Source organism: Motacilla alba, chromosome 5, assembly GCF_015832195.1.
Source record: "Motacilla alba alba isolate MOTALB_02 chromosome 5, Motacilla_alba_V1.0_pri, whole genome shotgun sequence".
In the NCBI taxonomy this organism is placed as follows: Eukaryota; Metazoa; Chordata; class Aves; order Passeriformes; family Motacillidae; genus Motacilla; species Motacilla alba.
The window spans coordinates 45613510-45636662 of NC_052020.1; the positions used below are offsets into that span (position 1 = coordinate 45613510).

At 35.8% G+C, this 23153-nt stretch overlaps 1 protein-coding gene across 7 annotated transcripts in view; it reads right to left on the minus strand.

Annotated features, from left to right (window-relative positions):
- Window positions 1-23153, minus strand: part of TTC7B (tetratricopeptide repeat domain 7B) — a 120217-nt gene that overhangs the window by 23831 nt on the left and 73233 nt on the right. For 3 of the 7 annotated variants that reach the window (XM_038138548.1, XM_038138547.1, XM_038138551.1), the window contains 5 exons: window positions 20584-20700; window positions 16286-16383; window positions 12729-12893; window positions 5868-6008; window positions 3564-3766 (listed from right to left, as the gene is read on the minus strand). In XM_038138548.1, coding sequence (XP_037994476.1) covers window positions 3564-3766; window positions 5868-6008; window positions 12729-12893; window positions 16286-16383; window positions 20584-20700 — 724 coding nt within the window. The other 4 variants (XM_038138550.1, XM_038138549.1, XM_038138553.1 and 1 more) reach the window with 3 other exon arrangements.

The window sequence follows — 23153 nt, forward strand, 5'->3', positions numbered from 1 at the left end:
TCTCCTTGAAAAAAGTTAGTTTTGTTGTTGGGCTGATTTAATTAATAAGCCCCCCAACATCTTAGAAGGGATGGAAATAGCAGTGAGCAGGAACAGGAACACGCTGCCCCTGCAGCCAGCTCTCCATTGGAATAGCTCCCATCTTAGTTAATGCAACAGTATGGCCCAAGCAGCTCCACTTCCCAAGTTTAGTTGAGCAGAATACAGCTAAACCATTTTTCATTTACTCATGGATCAAGACCCCAATATTTGGCATTATGTTGTCTAAGGCATTTCATTAGTAAGGTAAAAACCTTCCCTGTCAAACCCTCCCATTTATGATCATTTGGTTGGCAAACAGATCTCTTTCATCACTCTTTACTGCTCCAATTTTCACACCATCATCAAGATCTCCTGGTTTTCATTTTAGTAACTCTCTTGAAACAGGAGTAAATCTGTGAAGACCTTAGAGACAGCAGCAAAATGAGTAAGAAATTGTTTCTTTAAAAATATTGTAATTTTGCACAAATTATGATGCCAGCCAATAGAAAGCAATTTCATTCAGATAATACACTGGAATTCTGCAGAGTCTTGATGGTCACACTGATGGAATGTGGATCTGCATGAGAGACAAATGCAAGAGTCTTTTGGCAGAAACTCCAAAGCACAGCACGTGCTGTAACTCACAGGAAGAAGTACAACACTTCTAAAGCCACAAAACTATAACCTTTCTGGTCTCTACTCACACAGTTCTCCAGTAATTTAAATTAACAAGGTTGTTTCTGTGTAGAAACAGTAGATCATATTCAGGAATAGGTACTTTGAGAGACTTATGGTGAAAATATTGTAGGAAATGTTTTATGAAAAATAGTAACTTTTTCTTAGTTTAGGTTTTCATCCTTCTTACGAGAGTGATGTTACATCATTAAAAGGATGGAATATAAAAGGAGAAAACTCCTATTCCCAATATGCTATTGTTGTTCATACAAATTGAAACATAAATTTTATTTAGTTGTTTTTTTTTTTTCTCTCTGGACAATTACAAAGACTCTTAAATCAAAGATTCAGGTTTCCAAACCATTAGCATCAGGAAATTTTACTGAGTGTCAGATGTCACTCATTCTAAAATTTTAATAAAAACAAACAAATGTCCTTCCAAACTGATTTCAGATTCAAATATTTCAAGTAATTTCACTTGGCAAAGCAGGCCTGGATACAGATGCTACCTGCTAGAATTCATGCCATCCTTAAATCTTTCTTCATTTTTGTTGTATTTTATACATAAAGCTACTATGATTTATATTCAGTATTTGCCCCTCAAAAGGAAATTCACCAAAACTTACTAAATAAATATAGGCTCTAAGGTAACTTTTATGTGGAAACACTTGCATCTGGTATTACTTTTTTAAGTATTGTTAGCCATATCAAATATTTTTAAAATATCAAATTAATCACATAAAATAAAGGGTTTTTTTGCACAGAACTTTCATTCATAAACCAACTGTCAGCTTAGAATTGTGAATACAAATATTAGAAGTTAATGGTTGAGCTGTTGTCACAGAGGCTGGTACCTCCACATTGCTGTTGCGATAGCTCCCCTGCCACTGAGATCATATTTCTTTATAATAAATAGGTAGATTTACACAAACAAAGTGTTGGGATGCACAGATATTCATCTATACACACAGGCAAGAGTAAACACTGCAAGCTTCCTCATTAAAATGCTTTTTGCAATAGTCAAAAGGTCAAGAAGGATATAGAAGCTTTTGCTTTCTCCTACAGGAAATTATACAGACAAGTATTTTTATAGCATATGTCTGGTATTTAAGCAGCATAAATCTCTCAGGATCTACTCAAAACATCATCCTAGAGCAGAAAAGGTGCAGAACAGTAGAAAAATCTCCTGAAAACAAAATTTTAAATTATAAGAATCCTTAAAAAGGACTGTCCAATCCAATGAAATGAGCAGTTAACCTTCAAGCTAGGACTCAAACAGAAAATCTCATAAAAAAGAAACCTGGATTGGAAGCCAAATCATTCTCATTTCCCACGTCTCTTAGACAGCTAATTTCTCAGTCATTCTGAAGAGCACTGTGTGTTTACAGACTATTTATTCTAAAGTGCATTCAGAGGAGGGGCAAAAAGACACCCAGCAAAGCATGAGCTTTCATTTTCACTGAGCTGCACTGCTTTAGATTGACTGCCGGCTTCTTCAGGAAAGGGAATCTTTTGGCATTTGTCAGCAGGCTCAAATATCCTGAAATGCTGAAAAAGGTGAAACAAAAAACTTTCTCTGTGCTGCCTTCCTATCTGATCTTTTGTCTCGTATGTTTCCCTCAGGGATGCACAAGAAATTTCTCTGAATAATTCATAAGTACCTAGGCAGAAACCAACTTCTATTTCTGAACAAAAAGACTGGGTAAGAAGCTGATTTCAGCTGTTCTCTTCTGCTCTATCTGGAAGAAAACTGGATTAAAAGTAATTTTCCTAACATAGTAAGCACACAATATATACATGTATGTATCTGCGAAGTATATAAACAAACACATGTTTACACTGGGGAAGGTACCTTTGTACTTAGAGCTATACATTCATTTGGGGGCAAGACTGACTCTGTACCTTTCAAAAACCCAAGAAATCACATAGCACAAAGGTAATCAATGAACATGCAGAATGCAGAAAACAGCTGTACTCTGCACTGGTGTGGCCTCGAGTGCTGTGTGCACGCCTGGGCACCACAATGTAAGGAGGATATAAAGGTACTGGAAGGCATCCAAAGGAGGGCAATGAGGATGGCGAAGGGCCTGGAGGGGAGGCCATGTGAGGAGTGGCTGAGGTCACTTGGTCTGTTCAACCTGGGGGAGACTGAGGGGAGACCCCACTGCAGTGACAACCTCCTGTGAGGGCAAGAGGAGGGGCAGGCACTGATCTCTTCTCTCTTGTGAACAGTGACAGGACTGAAGGAATGGCCTGAAGTTGTGTCAGGAGAGGTTTAGGCTGGATATCAGCAAAACCCAGAGAGTGGCTGGGCACTGGAACAGCTTCCCCAGGGAAGTGGTCACAGCACCAGCCTGAGAGAGTTCAAGAAGTGTTTGGACAATACTCTCAGACACAGGGTGTGACTCTTGGAGGGTCCTGTGCAGGGCCAGGAGTTTCACGTGATGATCCTTGTAGGTCTCTTCCAACTTAGAATATTCTACGATTTTATGAATTTAACTTTTACTTCAGAATACCAAAATGACTGGTCTTTCCTGTACAGTATCCAGCTAGAGCATCCAATTCTTCTCTTACCATAAGCCACCTTCACTTCCCAATGGCATGAATATTAGGCAGATGCAAATTGCTTCTTCTTCTTCTATAGTTTCTACTAGGATTGAAATAGTCTTATGGCCTGCAAATCCTTTGTATGTCCCAACACACAAAAGAGAATAAATGCCAGGAAAGACCGTTTCCAAAGCATTTTGTAATAAGAATATAGAACCCCAAACTTACAAGTTATGGGTCACCTACACCAAGTCCAGACTTCACAGTACAGTATCACCAGTTGAGATGACATTGCTCATGAACATGGGCTTAAGACTTACCAGCCTCTGCATGCTTTTCACATGGGTAGGACTAATGGATAAGGCCTCTTCATACCAGCGTTTGGCTTCATCAATATTTCCACGAAGTTCAGCCACCTGACCCCTCATGTAGAGAACATAATGTGACACTGGAAAGAGATTAGCTGCTTCCTGGGTACATGCTGTAGCCTCAGCAGGCTTCCCAATTCCTATGTAGACTTCAGCTGTGGAAGGAATGCCAGGACCGATTAATAATTCTTGCTTCATCATATCATGACTAGATGTTGTCACATATGCTTTATTTGTAAATAGTTTCACTTTAGATAAAGACTATTTTCCTAAAAAAAATTTGCATCTTAAAACAGAAATTATTACCTAAATTATTTTAAATGCATTATTCTTTCAGGAAAGTTGTTTTTCTAAGTGTATCAGGACTTACAACTTCTAAATGGCTGTTTGAAACCCCAGAATACTCTTTCTAGTTTGTTATTCTTATCTTAAGCCTTGGATTATTTTTTTCTTCTTGTGGAAAAGTCTTCTTGGCATGGCAAGAGAGACTCCTCTCCCTAAGAGAACTGAAGAAAACCTATTTTGGACGTGGTAAACTGACTGAAAGTCCCAGGTTTTGCCTGTTTACGTTGTTAGTGAGAAAGAAAAGAGGGTGTGGGAGGAGTAGAAGTGTTCTGAAGGTTTATTCTGATTTTCTTATTATTTTATCTTTTAATTCTGTTAATAAAGTTTTCTTTATACCTTTTAAAGTTTTGAGCCTGTTTTGCCCTCCTCCTAATCCTTATCTCACAGCAGGAAATGAGTGAATAATTCTAGTGAGTGCACTGGCATTTGGCCAGCACTAAACCCACTACATTAATTGGTGTGTTGGCCGGGAAAGAAGAAACTCAGATTGGCAAACCAAAACTGCTGCAACCCACAAAATTTCTTTTTAAAACCAAAAGAAACCCCACCAAACAGAAAATAAGTAGTGGAACAAGCTACCACAGAAGGCGGAGAAATTATCAGCATTATAGATGCTAAGAGTCACTGTAGATGGTCATCTGTGGCACTTTATAAATATTTAAAGTCAATGCTGCCACAATCCAGAGCAGGTGACTTTACTATACCCTGTTGGACCTTGCCCTACTCCAATCTGTGTAGCTTTTGAGTAGCCCAAATGAGATCACTATTATTAATCACTGTAATTGCTTTCTTTCCAATCTTCTGGGCTTTTTCTCTAAACCACTAAACCATTTATAACTGGGAGCCATTAGCCAGCAATGACTTTCACACCATAAAACTGTAGATGTCAATAGGTAAATTTAAATGCTATACAAATGCTAAATAAAGCACTGTTTTGTTAAAAACGTGAAAGAAAAAAAAATATGTCACTGAAAAATGCTCTGAAAAAAAGCAGAGCAAAACATAATAATTGCTGGCTGATTTCTAAATTACATCTTTTTGATCCAGCTATCAATAAAAACAATTGCATGTTACACATTTTTAACTGTATAAAAATGCACTAGATCATAATTTTCTGGTTAAAATTTTATGTAACAGCCACGTGTGATACTGCATTTAGCTTGAGGCTTGAGGCATCATAACAATACTAAATCCACTCAAGATGACACCACATTTAGACAAACAATCCCGATCTTTAACGATAATGAAACCAGAAGGAAAAAGAACAGAATTTGGGCTCATTATCACAGCTGCAAGGGACAGGTTGCTCAATAGTATTGCTACTGTTTCTTTCCCTGCACATAGAGCGTTATTTCTTTTCTATTATGAAATTTTGTAGTTACAGGAACTCTAGTCAAAAATCTTACAAACATCTTTTTCCATTTGATGGATTCAGTGACCTGGGAGTAGCTCAGTTTTTTGGAGCACGGTGCTAGTAATGCCAAGGTCACAGGTTGCATCCCCTCACTGATCATTCACTTAAGAATTGCACTTGAAGATCCTTGTGAGTGCCTTCCAAATCAGAATATTCTGTAATTCTGCAAGGACACCTAGATTTCCAAGCACTAAGATACTCTAGGTACTTCAAAAACTAAATTCTTCAGGGATAAGGGAGAGAGTACTGTATTTGTTCTACAGAAGATATGACTCCACTGGTAACAGCTACATTCTAAAACTACTGCCTTATCTTTCATAAATGATCCTACACACAGAGCAACTCTAGCATGCTTTTTATTTCTTGGCTTGTTTTGGTGCCACACACATGGAAAAAACATGATCTGATAAGTGGTAACGGATTCTGAATGAAACAAACAAGTCCTTAGGCTAGCAATAAAGGAGAGGGCATAAAAAAAAATTTTACTATCACAATACCTGCATGTAGCCATATTTGAGCCAAAGTCATCCAAGGATGCAGGGGACCTTGTTTAGGGGCACTGCTTTGCAGGGAAGAAGCAACCTCGGACAATGCTTGCTCCACTCTGGAGGCTGCTATTGATGTGGCATGGACTGAACCTGTAGAAACCAGCACAGAAATAATGAAGGCCATATACATGGCATAAAACATTTAATTGCAACCTTTTTCATAAGAGGCTGTACCCCAAACTCAATATTTAATTTACATTTACCATTTTGGAGAATGTTTTTAAATGCCAGATTAATTTTCTAATGAAAGCTTTCATATTGGTCTGAAAGTCTATATAAAAAACACACTAAACTTTGGTAACTGTACCTGACTTTTTTGGGGGTTGCTACCATGAATACTCTCTATTAAACCTGACACCTCTTTTCTGGCAATGTGAAATCCAAAAAAGGTCTTTTGGTGGTATCATACACTGTAGTCTTCAGGTTGCTGCATTCACTTTGATGTTAGTATTAACCACATCTTTCCACAGAGTGCAATTAGAGGATTATTTTACAACTAATAACAGAACAAAAAAGAGAACTAAAATACACACAGTGATCATGACATACACTATCACAAATACATCATCAAACTGCACTGAATGTAAAACTTGCCTAATCAAGAAGGCTGAGTTAAAGTACCTTGTGGCAAAAAAAGTCCACAAAGTTTTTTTGCATAGAAAACATTCCCAGAGCATACTAAGGATAATTCTCATAAAATGTATCATTTCCAAGTCAGATTAGAATCTCATTGGCAAATAATAACCTTTTCAAAGTACTGGAATTAAAAAGCTTCTATGACTAGAGAATATCTAATGGCAACTGTACTTTGGATAGTCAATTACTGCCAGCATATTTAGTCATGACTTTTTTTTTAAATCAAGACCATGAATGTTTTAAACTACACTCCTTCTTGTCATCTGATCCTCAGCATATCTCTAGTTGTTTTATAATTACAAATTACAAAATCTCATACTGATTAAGCCTGATTAAAAAATAAAGGCAGTAAAATATTCCATAATGGATCAGATGAGAAATTGTCTAATTCCATCACCATATCCATAATGATCAACAATGGCAAATACTCCAAAAGAAAGTATTGAATTGCATACAAGTTGAACTGCACCCCAAAAGCTTGTCCTCATCATTACAAGTTAAGAAATTAACAAAATCTTCACTTGATATCACAGGTTTTCTAAGAATTTTAATGAGAAGAGCTCTGTCACATGAAATATATATTTTTAAGTGTGACAAGATAACTCAACAAACCAGAAAGCATCAGAAATTCCCAGTACACAGATCAGTAGGAAGAGGAAGTTAGTCTTAAAGTATACATCATAGTTCCCTTAATTGAAAGAAACAAAGGAAAAGCAGCACAGGACATAATTAGCATTTCATGTCATTATGAGCAAGGAATTGCCCAGGATATCTGAAACAGTGTCTGGCAGCAGAGTTTGCTTTTCTTTTTACTGGCTGATGAAACAACTTGAAGTCCAGCCTGCACAGCTGAACATTCACTATAGTTTTTGTGTCTCCTATTTTAAAGCTTAAATTCAGAAGAAATTTAAAAGGGAAGTCTAGGCAAGAAGCACATGGAGTATGTTATAAGAAAAATACTAGCAAGTGTACGAAAAATAAGCACTAGTCACGAGTAACCCTCTTCTTGTCTGACAGCCATTTCTGTAAAGCACATCACTGCAGCCTGGCTCTTGTTAGCCTTCCAGGGACTAACAGTGAAAGCACCTTATTCTCTCCAGAACAATTTTTAAAGAAAAGGTGCAATTCATTGCCATAAAGGAGATGATCTAACCTGTTCCTTTGGAAAAGCAAGTATGCAATTTAGTATTAAAAAGGGTCTATATTGGTCTATATTTTCTATTATTTAAAGCAAGGACTCTGGCTGCTAGCCAGAGCACAAGTAATTTCATATAGAAAGTGTGCTGTTAGATTTTAAGGCTCCAGTATTTAACCATAAAGCACATATGATAATACATTATTAAAACTTTTTTTACATCAATTTATTTATAAAAAAGAACTATACTGGGATACGATTCTTATGAGTTTCTGTCCCATCTGTATTAAAATTAAACAGCATGAATAATGAGTGCTTCCTACCTGGACCTTACAAAGAATGGCATAAAAAGAGGGAAAAATTTAAAAGTATTTCTAAAATTTTTCTTTGAAGTGGTATTATTTAAATTGTTTATATTTTCTCTTTAGGAAAAGGTACTCCTTAACATATTGCAGCAATTAGTTCTCTGAAGAAAACACAGACATACATAAAGCAATGGCCAATCAGGCATCTTTCAGGGACATTGCACTCATGCTAATACTCTGACCCATAAAGCCCTAAATACTTCTTTAGTACTGCCACAATTAGCTGTCATCTGATTCATTTCTGGCTCTTTTTGTTAAAACACATTTAGCAAACTTTTCATTTCATAAACTAAACACTATTTAAAGATCTTGTGTACTAAGAAGTTTTTTCCTACCTTCCTTCAAATTTTATTCAAGTGTTTTCATATTAGAACTAACTTATCTGTACCCTTGTCCTTACCCAGGATATCCTAACAGGTTCAGATCTTTATACTCACATGACAGTTCTGAAACATACAGTAATTTCAGCTACAACTGGTAAAGATACAAAGTGGCTTGTGAGAAACTGAGGGTAACAACTATGTCTTAGAGTCTCCTTGAGGCTTTATAAATCGTATGTAGGCAGTTTATTTGGAGGTTCCCTGTTGGTTTTGTCACCAGCTCTGCTCTCTTGTCTCCATCTTATCTGTGTTTGGCTTTCTTTGGTCTGAGGTCAGGACTCACAGCCAACACAAACATATCCTCACTTCCACTAACAATTCACTGTATTGTAGCTTCCTTCAAATGCTCAGATAGAGTTGCAGCAATTTTTCATTTAAAATTTTACTGATCTTTCATGCACAAAAATACCTTTGCTCTTCCTGGGTAACTTCTATACCTGCTGTTATAATGTGACATTTGAGACTCAAGAAAAAATTCCCTCCAAATAACACAAGCAGCAAAGAATATTTATTTTGAAATGGAAATCATGAGGCCTGGAAAATTAATATATCACCAAAATAGATCCTGGTTACTCACTTTCATTTGTTTAGCTTTGTTCTAAAGCTTGTTTATACTAAAAATGCCAAGTGTGAAACAGGGACTGTCTTTGCAAGACCTAGAATTCACTAGTTAAACTGATTAACATCTGGAATCACAATCACATTGCAAAGTGTGACAGAAGGTCTTAACCATGTCAAAATGTTCCTATACCAAAAAGGTATAACCTCCCACTCAAATTTCCTATAATGGCACTTGCCTAGAATCTCATCATACTAACATCCTGCCTGCAAACAACCATGTTGCAGATTCAATGTTTCAACTCAATCTCAAATAGAAAACCTACCAAGAGCCTTGACCAAAAACAATTTACCCAAGAAGTTACGTCATGTCACAGAAACCTTTCTTTTCCAAGTCACACCTACAGTTAATTTTTGTGAATAAAGTATTCAATTTATTCTCTTCAGGCTTTTCATAAATGTTACACGAGAGTCCACATGAACTCATCCATTAAATACCATTTATAAATACCACACACTCTGTAAATGAGTGTGTCATGACTTCTTCAGCTCTTTCCCTGGTCATTTCCACATAAATTCCTCACAATGCAATGTAATGGACATAAACTAATATGTGGACTCTATCAGGACCTAGATGGCATGACAGCTTTGGGAAAAACAAAATCACTTTGCTGTGTACATCAATTTCCCTCCTGAAAATGAGTAATAGAATGGATTGTCATCCTTCATTGAACATGTTCATATGAACTCACAAAACCACTATGGCAGGACTTCTTTTTAAGCCATAAAAGAGAATGTTACTCAATAGTTTTACATTCATCCCATTTTAAACATTTCAATATCCACATAAAGAAAAAAATGCTTTAACTGCAATGCTCATGCAGGAGAAAAGATGAAAACCTCCATGACTCAACTTTCCATGCACACAAAGAGCTGGAAGTAAGAACATTAGTGGTGCGACACACAGAGAACTGTAAGAAAAGCAATTACATAATACAAAGAGGCAGCACCTTCTGCAGGACTAATACATCCCTGAAGTGATGCATTTGATATGACAGATTGGCAGATTTAGCCAAAATTCACAATTTTTTTCATCTAAAATTCATTAAGAGTCTGAGATACTTTTCACAATCACAAATTACAAAGCTAACTTATCTTTTACTACAAAGTTGTGCATGGAGATGACAGTAGTCAAGTAAGGACAGCATCAATCGCAAAGCATCCTCTCAGCTCTTTGAAAAAGATTTTCTGTGCTTAGTCACTGTGAAACATGTTGGCTTATGTATCATCTTACTTTTTTCTCCTTCACCAAATTGATCTCCTGTACTACCCCAAAAAATTTATGCAAAGGTAAAGTAATCAATGAAAAATACAACTGAATGCTATGGACACAGCTTTATAAAGTAACTGGTTAGAGAAAAAGAATATTAATTCATATCCTGATTAAAACAGCAGTTATTTTTATTGATCTATATTCTTCATTCTTTCTTATTTAGTCTGCTTTCATAATTTCATTATTTCAAAGTGTACTCTTCATTTATTTTACAAGCAAAACTTGTACCACAAAAGAAAGTAGTAGCTTATTACGAGTCATGACAGTAGTTGCAGTACTGTGCTCTGGATCAGCATACATCTTCAGGAACAGCAGTGCTATAAGACAATGTACTGGCAGTTGGCCACTGTGTTACACAAGATCTGCCTAGTATATCTTTATTTGCAGTCCTCTAGAAATGAATACTGCCTCTTTAATTATTAAATGCAAGTGTTAGTTGAGTGCATTCAGGTCTCGTAAGATTACAGCCCTTAGGGTGACTGAATGGGCAAAGAGCATCAGCCTTGCTTTACACACTATCAAGCTTCAACTACTGATGGACAAAACAGGTACATCTTGTGCTGAAGGAAAAGGTGATTTTAGTCCTTCAGAAATTAATAGAACTGCACAGTCAATACTACTTACAAACTGAAAAAAGGGAGTAAACCCCATGAAAGTAAGCATCTGATGGATTGCCTTTGGATAGATCAAACCACAAATTACAATCCAAAGTAAGAAGAAAAAAAATGTTATATAGAGATATATAACCCAGAAATTGTAAGAAAGCCAAAGGATTTCTGATAACCTTCAAACTGTAAATCAGGTTTACAGGATTTCAAAAGATAAAAAAACTAAATAAGATGCTACACCACTAAAATCATGTTCCTGTTCAACAGAAATTGGAAGTCAAGTCAATAATACAAAATGCCCTTGGCTTTTTTCACTAGGAAAAAAAATTGAAATTGAGCAATATATAGAACATGAGATTTTCAGCCATTGAAACGATATTAACATACTATAGGCATCTAGGGAAACTGCTCCTTACTCAGACAGCTTTAACTTTCATTAATTATTGACACCATACAAAGGACTCCAATATCTTTTTTCTTCTTTTTCATGGTTCTGCTACTTCTCATACAAATGGTAGAAGCTCCTTTTCCTGAGGATACAGTAGCTTGGAAATGGAAAACTTGGGCTTCACATAATGGAATCTGTGCTTTAGCTTCATCATTCTTTCAGTTTGCCTTCATTCTTGAGTAGGTTCTTACTAACTTGGGCTTTGCAAAGACCACAAACAAGTAATTTAATGTGAAATGGGATGTACTGTTTATAGTATACGTCTGAAGAATGACTCAATGACACCCAAACCTGTAATAGCAGCCAATCAGCTATTCAAATGCTTCAAGGAAGTCAGACTCAAATTTCTGTAGGACAAAGACTTCCAGGTACTTCCAGTTACAGACTTACATATGAGCTAGTGTTTTCAAAACCCTGGTCTTGTGTCAGCTATTTAACAAGTCAATTTTGCTAATACTCAAATATTTATTTGCTACATTTTGCTTGGAATTAATATATTTGACGTGAAACCGATCTAAAGACTAGGTGTCAAAGTTAATTTAAGATCAAAATTAATTTAAGATTACTAATTTATAGTAAATTCAGTGACAAAAAAGTGCTATGCATAAAGGTATGGGTGAAGGACAATTTAAGAGAAATTAAAAGGTGTTAAAAGGAAATGGCTGAAAAACTACATTGACTTTACCCTGTGACCTGAACTACTCTGGAAGCACTAGTGTACGCTTTGTATTGAACACCATGGAGATCTTACAGCTGAATTGGCATCATTTCAATTAACAGAAAGGCTCTTGACTTGAAACAGCAGAATGGTGATTTTCACTGCTCTAATGCCTCCTCCAAATCATTCCAATATGCCCTACCTGCATCATGATACACTCTGATATTTAGGCAATGGTTCCTTTCATGTGAATTCTCAGGGAATGTTTCGGTTGTAATTAGTTAAAGGCTTTCTGAAATTAAGTTATTAAAAACTGTCCAGATAATAGGAGATTCTGTGGCAGGGACAGTCTTGTTAGGCAAAAGATGCCAGCACTGGAAATAATTTACATCTGTAAATGCTACAAAGCAGCCTTGACCAATAATCTCTTTTACTGAACGCCTATAACTCTCTGTAACATTCATGAGAACATGAGTATGTCTGCAGCTTTACATCTTTTGGGATGAATAAAACAGTCTTCTCTGATGAAACTCTTAAAACCCATGCGGTATTTAATGAAAAGCAGCTGAAAGGCCAGATTTCACTGACACTGTTGGAACATAATCTATTCAACCACGGTTTATCAGCTGTGAAGATTATCAGAATAATACAGCACAAACATGCTCATCAGGAATAGAAAGCCAATTTACAGCGAGTAGGTGAACAGGGCTCAGGAACTTGGTCACAGTATGGAGAGGCTGCATGGGGCCAGACAAAGGTATCTGGTTTAGGATGAGGATGAGGAAGATGAGAAGATACAAACAGTTGGAGAGGAGACTCTGTTCTTGAGAGAGAAGATGAGGAAGTATCAGAGGCTAAAAAGCGAAACAAAGAGAATGGTAAGGGGGTGTGGAGGGGGACAGGAAAGAAAAAAGATCCAACAGGGTTTAATGGACTCATGGATGCCAAAACCGCAAAGCATTTGTTTCACTATTTGGTGAGATCAAAATGCCTCCTACATAAAATAAATATCACTTCTGAAGGCAAGCAACAATAAAAATACCCCTTTACTTATATGTGCTCTCCTTTCATATTAAATTAGATTTTAAAAGCAAATAAAATATTTTTTCCTTATGTTCCAAGGCATAAATTAAAAAAAAAATATATATTTCCGGGGAAAAAAAAGGCCAAAATCCAAAACTTAGGTAATGTTGTTTCTTCCTATGATAAACTTGGTGGACAGCAACCAAACTGAACGGAATGGTTTTAAAAAGATTGATTGCAATTTATCTTAAGTAAATAGCCAATCAGTCTGTAGAGATTTGCATATTTTTGACTGTCTTTGAATATGAAATGTGTCTGTGTCCGTGTGAGATTGATTGATTCATCAAAGCTCTTTTTTTCCCCCCTCTAAATTTTTAATTTCCTTCATTGATATATACAAATATAACTGCACGCCACTCATGGCAAGCCAACTGAAACAGACAAGTTTAAAGTAAATTTTACATAGTTATTGATCAGGACATTATAATCAACAGTCTAGCCTTGTAAGAAATCCACATCACACTCTTTTGATACTTTAAAGGCTACACATATTTAAACTTGAATCACTTCATTACAGGATTGGTAAGAGCTCCATATAAAGCAAGTTTTCAATCCCTTTTTTTTAAAGGTCAGCTTCTCCTTCATTGACAGATTTTAAAAGAAGAAGAATTTACACCAATTGCACCTGGATTTTTTTGGGGAGGATTTTACATAAACTTCAAATTTTAATTTTAGCTCTCATTTCTTGGTACTTAGATGACTGAATTCAGACTAGACAAATGGGATCATCATCATCATCATCATAGATGGCAAGCAAAGTTATGAAGGGGAAAAATTCTAAATGCTTACATGTATCCAGACATATAAACGTATTCACAAAGTTGCATTACAGAAGGAGGGGATCAAATATTTCCATCCTGAGAGGATTTTCAGACAGAACTTTCTTGCATTTTAACATTTGTTTAATTATTTGCCAAATTCCTTCTGCATTTCTAAACACTGTGGCTCCACAAATTTTGCAGGTGAGCCCTTTCTGCCCTACAAAGGTCTAACATCTTGACCATCTATTGTTTCTATCATCCATCTGTTGTGAATAATATTTTACTGACAGTCTGCTTAAGCTTTCTCAAACACTATGACAAGCTTGACTGTTTTTTATTCTTGTAGTACCATAATCTTTTAATTCCTGCAAAATGTTTGTATAATATTCTGATGAAGAATTCTGGACAAATACTGGATGTGGAGCTTTTTTATATATATAATTACATAGATTAAGTAGATAACAAAGTTCTAGTCCTTGCCAGAAACTGAGTACTGGTATTTCAACAAGGTTTCTTCTGATAAAATTAACAATTAACAATTTAAAAACCCCACCAACAATCAAAATCAACTCCAACTTCCATTAAAAAAAACCCCAAAAAACATAAGGGACATTTACCCACTGATCCTCCACAATTACCTTTTATAAAATAAATAATCAAAACCGGATCCCATATTTTTAATTTTCCATCTTGTTCTCCTTGACAATAGAGTTAAGTTCTAACAATACAGCTGAGATTCAGAAAAAATACAATTTGGACCTGCTAGAAAAATCAGAATGAATGCAGAGATCCTATATGGATCAGGATATTGGCTGCAGGATTTGAATTTGGGGCAAGCTTCTTGAAAAGCTCACTGTTTTGAATGAGGGTTCATCTTTACTTAAAAGCATTGAGGACTATGCAGTCTTTAAAGTGCACCAATTCACTGAGCTCTCAAGTATGGCAGGCATAAAATGGGACACCCTGAAGGTATAAATCAAGAGCTGTATGTCTCCACTGGAAAAGAAACAAGCAAAAATCACCACTAACCACAAAAAACCTTTCACAACACCCATCCCCAATAAGCACTTTTTTGAAGGCATAAAACTTTATCTATACTTATGTCTTTCAATATATATATGAAACCCATAAAACATAGTTATGCTCTTAAAAATGAAATAATCAGCTAGACTAGAATATAAAATGATCACCATAGCATGATACAATGTTATCTAATCCCTTTTAATTATACGAATACAGGAAGACAGAAGATTCCATGCTAATTACTCCATATCATATTGCTAGTCTTTGAAATCAAGCGACCTGATCTTTGCAATCAAAACTGCTTGCACTATAGCAAACACAGAACTCTACTTTACATTCAAAATTGAACATTCAATCCAATTTTAATTTTTAGAAGTTAAATAACTAAATTGGATTTTTCTCTACTGCACTATTATGATATTGTACATACAGTACACATTTCAATGTGTCTTAATTTATGGGTCAAGTGTACTCAAATTCATAGGCTGGCATATTTTCCCATAAGCTGTTTGTATCAAATAGTGATTGAACAGAAATATCCCCCTGAAAGATCCCAGGAAAAGCATTCTGTTGTTTTAAAACCCAGAAAAAAAGAAAACTCTCAATATTTAGAACACAAGTAAGATATGGCAAAAGTTTTGGAATTAGCAGCATCATGATAATTCCTTCTGCAATCTCCACAGAATCCATGGCTCATGTACTTTTTGATTGCATAACTTCTAAGGAATATTTGTTTGCATTGGGATAACTGAATATATTAACACAGGCAAATTATATATTGTCAGTATTTACTGACATCTAACAATTTTAGCTTTTATGTAGCATACCTGTGCATCACAATTTTTATACGTATGTAAAAATAACACAGTATGTATGATTTACAACAAATAAATTTTGCTTATAATGCCAAAGTATGTCCACAGTAAGCCTAGCCACCCATGTAATTATACTTTAACATATATTTGAAATTTTAATTAATTAAAAACAATGTCTTTTATTCTTTTGAGATTCAAAGTTCTCTGGTTTTTTTAAATTTATCTTTTAAACAAAAATATGCAAATATCGGATGAACAAAAAAGCACAGGACTTTGGCAAGTAGGCTAGTTCAGCACACTAATTTTTAGCCCTTGCATAAGGAAATACTACTAAAGTCAGCAAGATCCATACCATAGATATTTTAATTTACAGAGAACAAGGTCAGCAAGTACTTCATAAATTAAAAAGAAGAAAAAGAATCTTATATCACACAATGCCTATTTCCACTTATATGACAACAGTGAAAACATAACTTCATTTTGCAAAATCAAAAAAATAACTAATGCAAAATCTAGCTATGGCCAGTCACTTAACCTATTTTATTGTTCCTATGTATTTCTTACCTGTTTCAGGATCACTGAAATCCGGTAATGTAATTGTATTGAGCTGTCGTCTATCAGCAATAGCTCTGTCTAACAAGCTGCTCCCACGTCCAGAATCACTGTAATGAAGTACAGAAATTGTAAGCTATTAAAATACAAAATTATACACCGATATACAAGTTGCATGCTGCCCTACTCCCACAAAGGTTCCTGCTATAAAAGTTACAGCTATGACCAAATTTAGTACCAAGCACCACTAACCATTCGCAGTGCATTAAGCCAGTTGCATTAAAACAGAATTAAGCTGAGCAAAATTAAATCCTTATTTACTTCAGCAATTCTGTTTTCATTAAATTATTAATTAATTATTAATATTTTAAATATTAATATTAATTAACAAAACCAAAAAGGGAATAGTGGCTTTTAATTTAATTCATAACTAACAGTTCTACAGAAAGAATCTATTGTACCTTGAATATTATATGGGGTACAGGTTTCTCAGAAAGCTGAGAAGGCAGGTGTAAGTTTGAAAATCCACACTTTATCTGGAATGAATAGAAACACTAAAGCCAAGACATCCAATTTTAGGTAAAGATGTTATAAAATGCTGGTTTAGTTTTGTGTTTTCGTTTGGGTTTTTTTTTTAGTATATGTACATATCCATATTAACTGCCTAATGTTCAACTTGACTCTAACAGCATAGCAGAAACATTTTGAAAACATCTAACATCTCAGGAGCATAAGCAGTAGCAGTGATTTTTACTGACTGCACCTGTGGGCAAATGCACTTAACTTCTACTTTAGCAGTAAATCAGTATCTGCCCCTCAGGCTTCTTGTGGATATGCCTCCTGGAAAACTAACCGCTCCTAGAACTACTATTAAAAATTCAGCAGAAGAACAGGGACTGAAAAACTAAGTGTTTTTTCTCCCTCAGATGAGGCAAGCATTGAGATACATTGTCAGCAAAGTGTAAGGAAGCACATATGGGCATTCCTTCTTTAACATTCTATGGTTAATACAGTAATTTCATTTTTAGGATTGTTAAGTCTAGTATTATTCATTATCAATAAATATTTTCTTTAAAACCTTCTTAAAAAACCAAACCACCCCACAAACTTAAAAGTAATTAAGCTTTAAAGCAGTTGAACTGTTAGCCCAACTTAGCAGAGTGCTTTTGACTGATTCTCCCTGAAGAGAAAGAACTGTATGAAATTCCTAGTTTAAAGTAAAGCCTGAGAAACTTTAATTTAAACTGCAAGCCTGGAGTTCAGCACATCTCTCCATTTGCCTCAATTTTACAACTGCCTCCTTCGGAATTTGGATTGAATTAATGGCAAGAAGTGTCCCAACAGTCCTTAATAGTTGCAAAAGTCAGTGAAACAACATTCCCTCTTTTAAGAGCTGTTAGTAAAATGGTAGAATTAAAATTTTTCATTACCATGACATTATTGCATTATTTTCTTACAAAATGACATCATTATAGAAATCTAAAGGAAACAGAGGGGAACCTTCTGGGCCATGCACTATCAGCTATAGTTGTTACATCACTTGGTATAAATTTTCTGTGGTAGTCACTTCCTTAATCCAGATGCATGTGGTTACATGCCAAATATTGCTGACAAGTAGAGCCAGACCTACTGTCAATATCTTCTAAGCACAGCACTGACACTGCGGTTTGTTCCTTTTTTAAATGCAAACCATGAAGTGGAAAAGAATTCAACTATTTTTTAATGCATTTTAAGCAGTAGACTAAAGGCGAACACTTCAATCTCCCAAACCTTGCACCACAAAATAATTTTAAAATTCGTATTAACCATCTCATGAGAAAAAAAGTTTGTATTTCAATTAAAGACAAAAGTTCTATATTGACCGAACAAAGGTAATTCACAGTATTGCATTTGGCCCTTTTTAAGGTATTTCTAGGCATTCGTGATTTATTTGTATTATTAAAATATTATTGAGGACACTGTACCCATATTCCCACTAAATCTGATTCACTGCAGAGAAATATTTAATATAAACCTCAGTTTATCAAAAAAGTAAATTCTTATCTTATTGGGAAAATGATACACCAAATTAGTCCTCAGTCTGAATCATAATAGAAAGAGATATTTCAAATAAGCATAAAATATATTTAAATCTTTGAAGAACAACATTATAAAAGGGTTTAAAATTTTAAAAACCTTTTATTACTGGCTTAACAAACTTTTTTTAAAAAAGCTTTCATTATTCTCAGTGGGAGACATAATTTTCAAATGGTGCTTTGCAACAAAATGAAGTCTGTGTTACAACTACAAAGGTTGAAAAATTAAAGTTTTCACAACAATCCTACATCATCATTCTTCAGTACAAGAAGAGTGCAGCTGGGTGAACAGAACTTCCCAGTCACATTTCAGGTCTCAGTGATAACTGTTACCCCTGGGTAAGAGATGGATGGATCTGGATCACTGTGATACAATATGTAGGTACTCAGTCCTTACATTTCCCACAGACCAGCCAAGGGAAGACTACAACTCAGTATCCTTATTCACTGAATGTGGATTCACATCTGAATGTTACTCTGAATGTGTGATTTGGGAAACCTCTCTTTCTATCATGACACTTATCCACAGTTCCTGTTCATTCCATTCTGAATTTGATTTTTTATGCACTAGCATAACTTCAAGAAAAGACTTAGATGTCAAAATAAAAAAAAAACAGTATGAAAAAAAAATATCACACGAAAAGTAGTCCTCACTAATTTTTCCACTTAGATGTTCTTGAAGGAAAATGGTGCCAAGGAGAGTTATCAACCACTGCTGTTTGAAGCTGACACAGCCAAGAGTAAGTTTTCACAGTCCCTGCTGATGTCTGAAGGAGGCATTACTTAACGTGTGTTTAACATGGCACAGTAGCTCTTAGCACAAGAACAAGAACAACAACGCAGTAATGCCAAGTTATGATTAGAGCCCTGATACGTGTAAAGGATATAACAGCAGAGATGGAAGGTGAAAAGTTGTGTTGGAGTACATGCAAAGCCAGTCTGAAATTAGGCTTGCACAGAAACTGTAGCTATTCTGCAAAGTGCAGTATTCTGATACTAAACTCTTAACCCTGCCTGCCCACACACACAACCAGCTAACGAAAATAAAGCACCACCCACGAGGTTAGAAGAGAAATTTTCTCCCTGGTCCCTACTCCACATTCAGTCACTTTGAACTGAAAAGATTCAGCTCAAACCTTTCTGGTTGCTGACATGCTTGCTTTCTGTAACCTGAGAGATGCTCCCTGCTCCACAATGCAGTGTCAGGGTCTCTCAATATTGCTGTGATTGATTCAGGTGCCCTCCCAGGCTTTTCCTGCCACACTCTCCAAACTTTGCACTCTGAATGCTCACTAGCTCCCTAAGCAGAGAAGCAGTTTTCCCTCTGCTGCCATTAGGTCAACTCTCTCAATCTTCTTAAAGAGATGTATATGTTTACATGACTGGACTCAAAGTACAGCAAAAACTGAATGTCCATCATACTGCAACACAGGTATGAGATGCCACTTGGTACAAAGCTCTTCTGCTGTAGCATCTCTTCTCCAGAGGCTGTCAACCCTATAAACAACCAGACAGCAGGAAATTCCACTTGTCTCCTTCTCCAGGTATTTGATAAACATATTGAATAATACCACGATGGATTTCTGCTAGGTAGCCTTCTCATTTGTTTCACAGCTTATCTAAATATATATGGCAAAGGACCTTCATAAATAAAGCATTTTGGAAACCCAAACAGGACTGTAACAACTTATGTTTATATATTTGTTAGTGCCTTCGAAGAACCTAAATAGGTTCATAAGCAAGACCTCCCTTGAAAAAAACAGCCATGCTGACTATGCAAACACATCATTTTTATCCATGTGACCACTGATGCTTCCATGGTTCTAATCAATGTCTTGTCCTCTTACATATTAATCAATGAAAACCCTTGAACTAAATTCCTACTACAGCAATCTCTCCACTAGACCATATAAAAGACTAAAACCCTGATCAGGAAACAAAACAAGACCATACCAGTACACTGAGAATTGGGTAACTCATTCCAGTTACCCAATCTGTGTAACCAGTCTTTATCATTGCAGAATTTAGTAGCTTTGGCATTTACTTCATAGAACCCTGGGTAGTTTCACATGACCATCAACTGGTGTCTTTGAACATCAGTCTCTAGATTTCCAGAGGATTTGTTTCTTTACATGAAATACCAAAACAAGTAAATGCGGGACTTCTGATCTAATAATTGCCCTGAAAAGCTGCTAAGCAAGGTAGTGAGCAGCCCAGCACTCTGCAGCATCTTACCTTGGGTTGGTTAGATTGTAGCAGGATTTCCAAATCTGGAGCATGTGTTTACAGGTAAGGAGTGCTTCATCTGGGCCTCTGCACAGGGACTCCAATTTGACTTTTGTAAACAGCAATCTAGTGAAAAGGAAGAAGAAGTTAAAAGAGATTCCAATTCAAGAGAAACATTTTTATAGACAGCATCACAGCAAACTGGAGAAAACTAAACTACAAAAACAGTAATAATTAACGTTTAATGAAGTAATTGCAAAAAAAGCCTAATGCCATCAAAGTAACAGTGCTTTTTACAAGATGCCTTTTTCAACTGGACAGAAGCAATAAGTGACAGGATTTTAATTTTAATTTTAAAAAAAAGTCATAAAACAATGTAGCTTATTGGAATTAACAGTACCACAGGATTCCACAGTATGTATCAAGTTGTAGGCTCTCTACCAAGATTAACCTAGATAGCTTCCTACTTATTTAAGGAATATAAATACAATGTGACAATAAAGAAGCTAGTCTATTGGTAGGAACATTTATAGGAGTCACAGCACCTAGGAGCAGATAATACTAGAAAAATACTAATTTTAAGGCAATTTTTAGCAAAATCGCAGACTGAAGTGCACAAAGCATATATAGAAGGAGAGCATGCATATGAACTGTTAGCCTACTTTCTGTTTTAAAACCCAGGTGTACTTTGGCATTTTATTCCACTGCAACCTTAATCATACTAAGTGAAAAATTTATATGATTGCTCATATGGTTTGCGTGGGAAGACTGAGAAGGGTGTGTGTGGGGGGGGAATGTGTGAAAGCTCAGAAGTTTCTTATCCCAAATACAAACTTGGAGGCTGCTTATAGTAACTGAAAAGTGCAGAGAGTTTTCTCAAGAATAAGAAATTACATCAAGTTATAGTAGTTAAATCTTTAGCATTGCACTGAACATCCTCGTCAGAAACTACCCAGCATGTAAATCCAAAAATAAATCACACAACCTTAAGTGTACAACATGTGCATTGTGGGACTGAGGAAGAAATCAAAGGCAGTTTGCTGTGTTCGTTTAAGAAAATGAGCACCTGCCAGGTACATAAGGTTATACGAAGTCTCACTTGGTATCTTGTAAGAATGTAGAGCAGTGTAATCACTCCGTAATGTAGAGCAGTCATACTAGCTTAGCTTTCCTCCTATCAGTAAATTGGATTTGAGTATAAAGGGAACTATCCGGATAATTTAAAGTTGTATCTCATTTGGCAGAGATGTTCTCTAGATACTCATTTAACAGTGACTATATCACTGAAAGAAAAACATGCCCACGTCTGTCCATATTTTACTGAAAAGAGAAGGAAATATGACAAATAACATCGTCCTTCCTTCACACTCCCTTCATCTAGTCTACCCTTCACACATGCCCATGCAAGCCACACCCAAAGAGCAAGACCTAGGCATCAAAACCTGAAACCAAAATCACAGGAATCTGTCTCATACAATCCCTTTTCTGCTTCTCTGTAAGATAGTAAATTTGAGTTGGAAGAGCCTAGAGAAGCTCAATTTCTTAAAATTTGTAATCATAAAGCGTTTTAGAAAAGTTATGGAACATAATCAATTCAGAAGCACTGAATTTGCAAGTCACTCTAGATAATCATAATATATTCCTTATTATGTACAGTTTACAGATAGACTGAATTTCCATTAACAGTATTCAAGCATTTAAGAATTTTAGGGATTTTGTAGCAGAGGGAAGGCACAGAGTCAGCAAAATGCTAAGATTCAACAAGCAAAACTTAAAAGGAAAAATGGAGCAGGGGATAGAAAGGGAGGGGATTTGGTTAAGAAATTACCTAAAAACACAAGTACAACATAACAGGAATCAGTGCAACAAAAATGTTGGAACCTGGGCTACTAGTGTAGGATTCAACGTCAAGACAGCAGAAGACACAGCAGAAGACAAATATACTTGTAAGAATGAAAGCAACACATCAGTTTGGTGCTTTTGGATGCACTTAGTTACATGTTGCAACAACATTCTTGTTTCTTGTGCATTATGGCAGTCAACAGGACAGGATGTTCATACACTTTCCAAAATACAAACAACAAACTAAGTATATGATAGAAAAATATTCACAATTCTAATAAAGAAAGGCTAGGACATTGTATCTAATAAATAAAAGTACACTGGTGTAGGATTATCCACACTACAGAAACAATAATCTTGTGAGTAGAAAAGGTTGCATTTATAAAGCCACATAGAGCAGCTTCCCTGGATCCAATCAATATTTGGACTATAAATCTTAAAAGAACCAGTATCACCTCAGAAAACTGAAACATGATGTTGTTAATAAAATGAAAACCTGCCAACTACGCATACTTCACAAATGGTGGAAGGAAGGGAAGAGGAAGGAGGCAACAGAAAGGAGGAACACCATGTGACAAAGAGATCTCCCATATTACCTTAATTTTATCAAGTTCCCTTGAAACATGGCTGGAGGTATAAGCAGCTCAGGGACAAGTTTTACCAGGAAGGTTTTAGAAACCAAGAGGTAGGTTATCTGAAAAAAGATTTTCTGAAAGGTCAACTTCAAGCATCTGTGA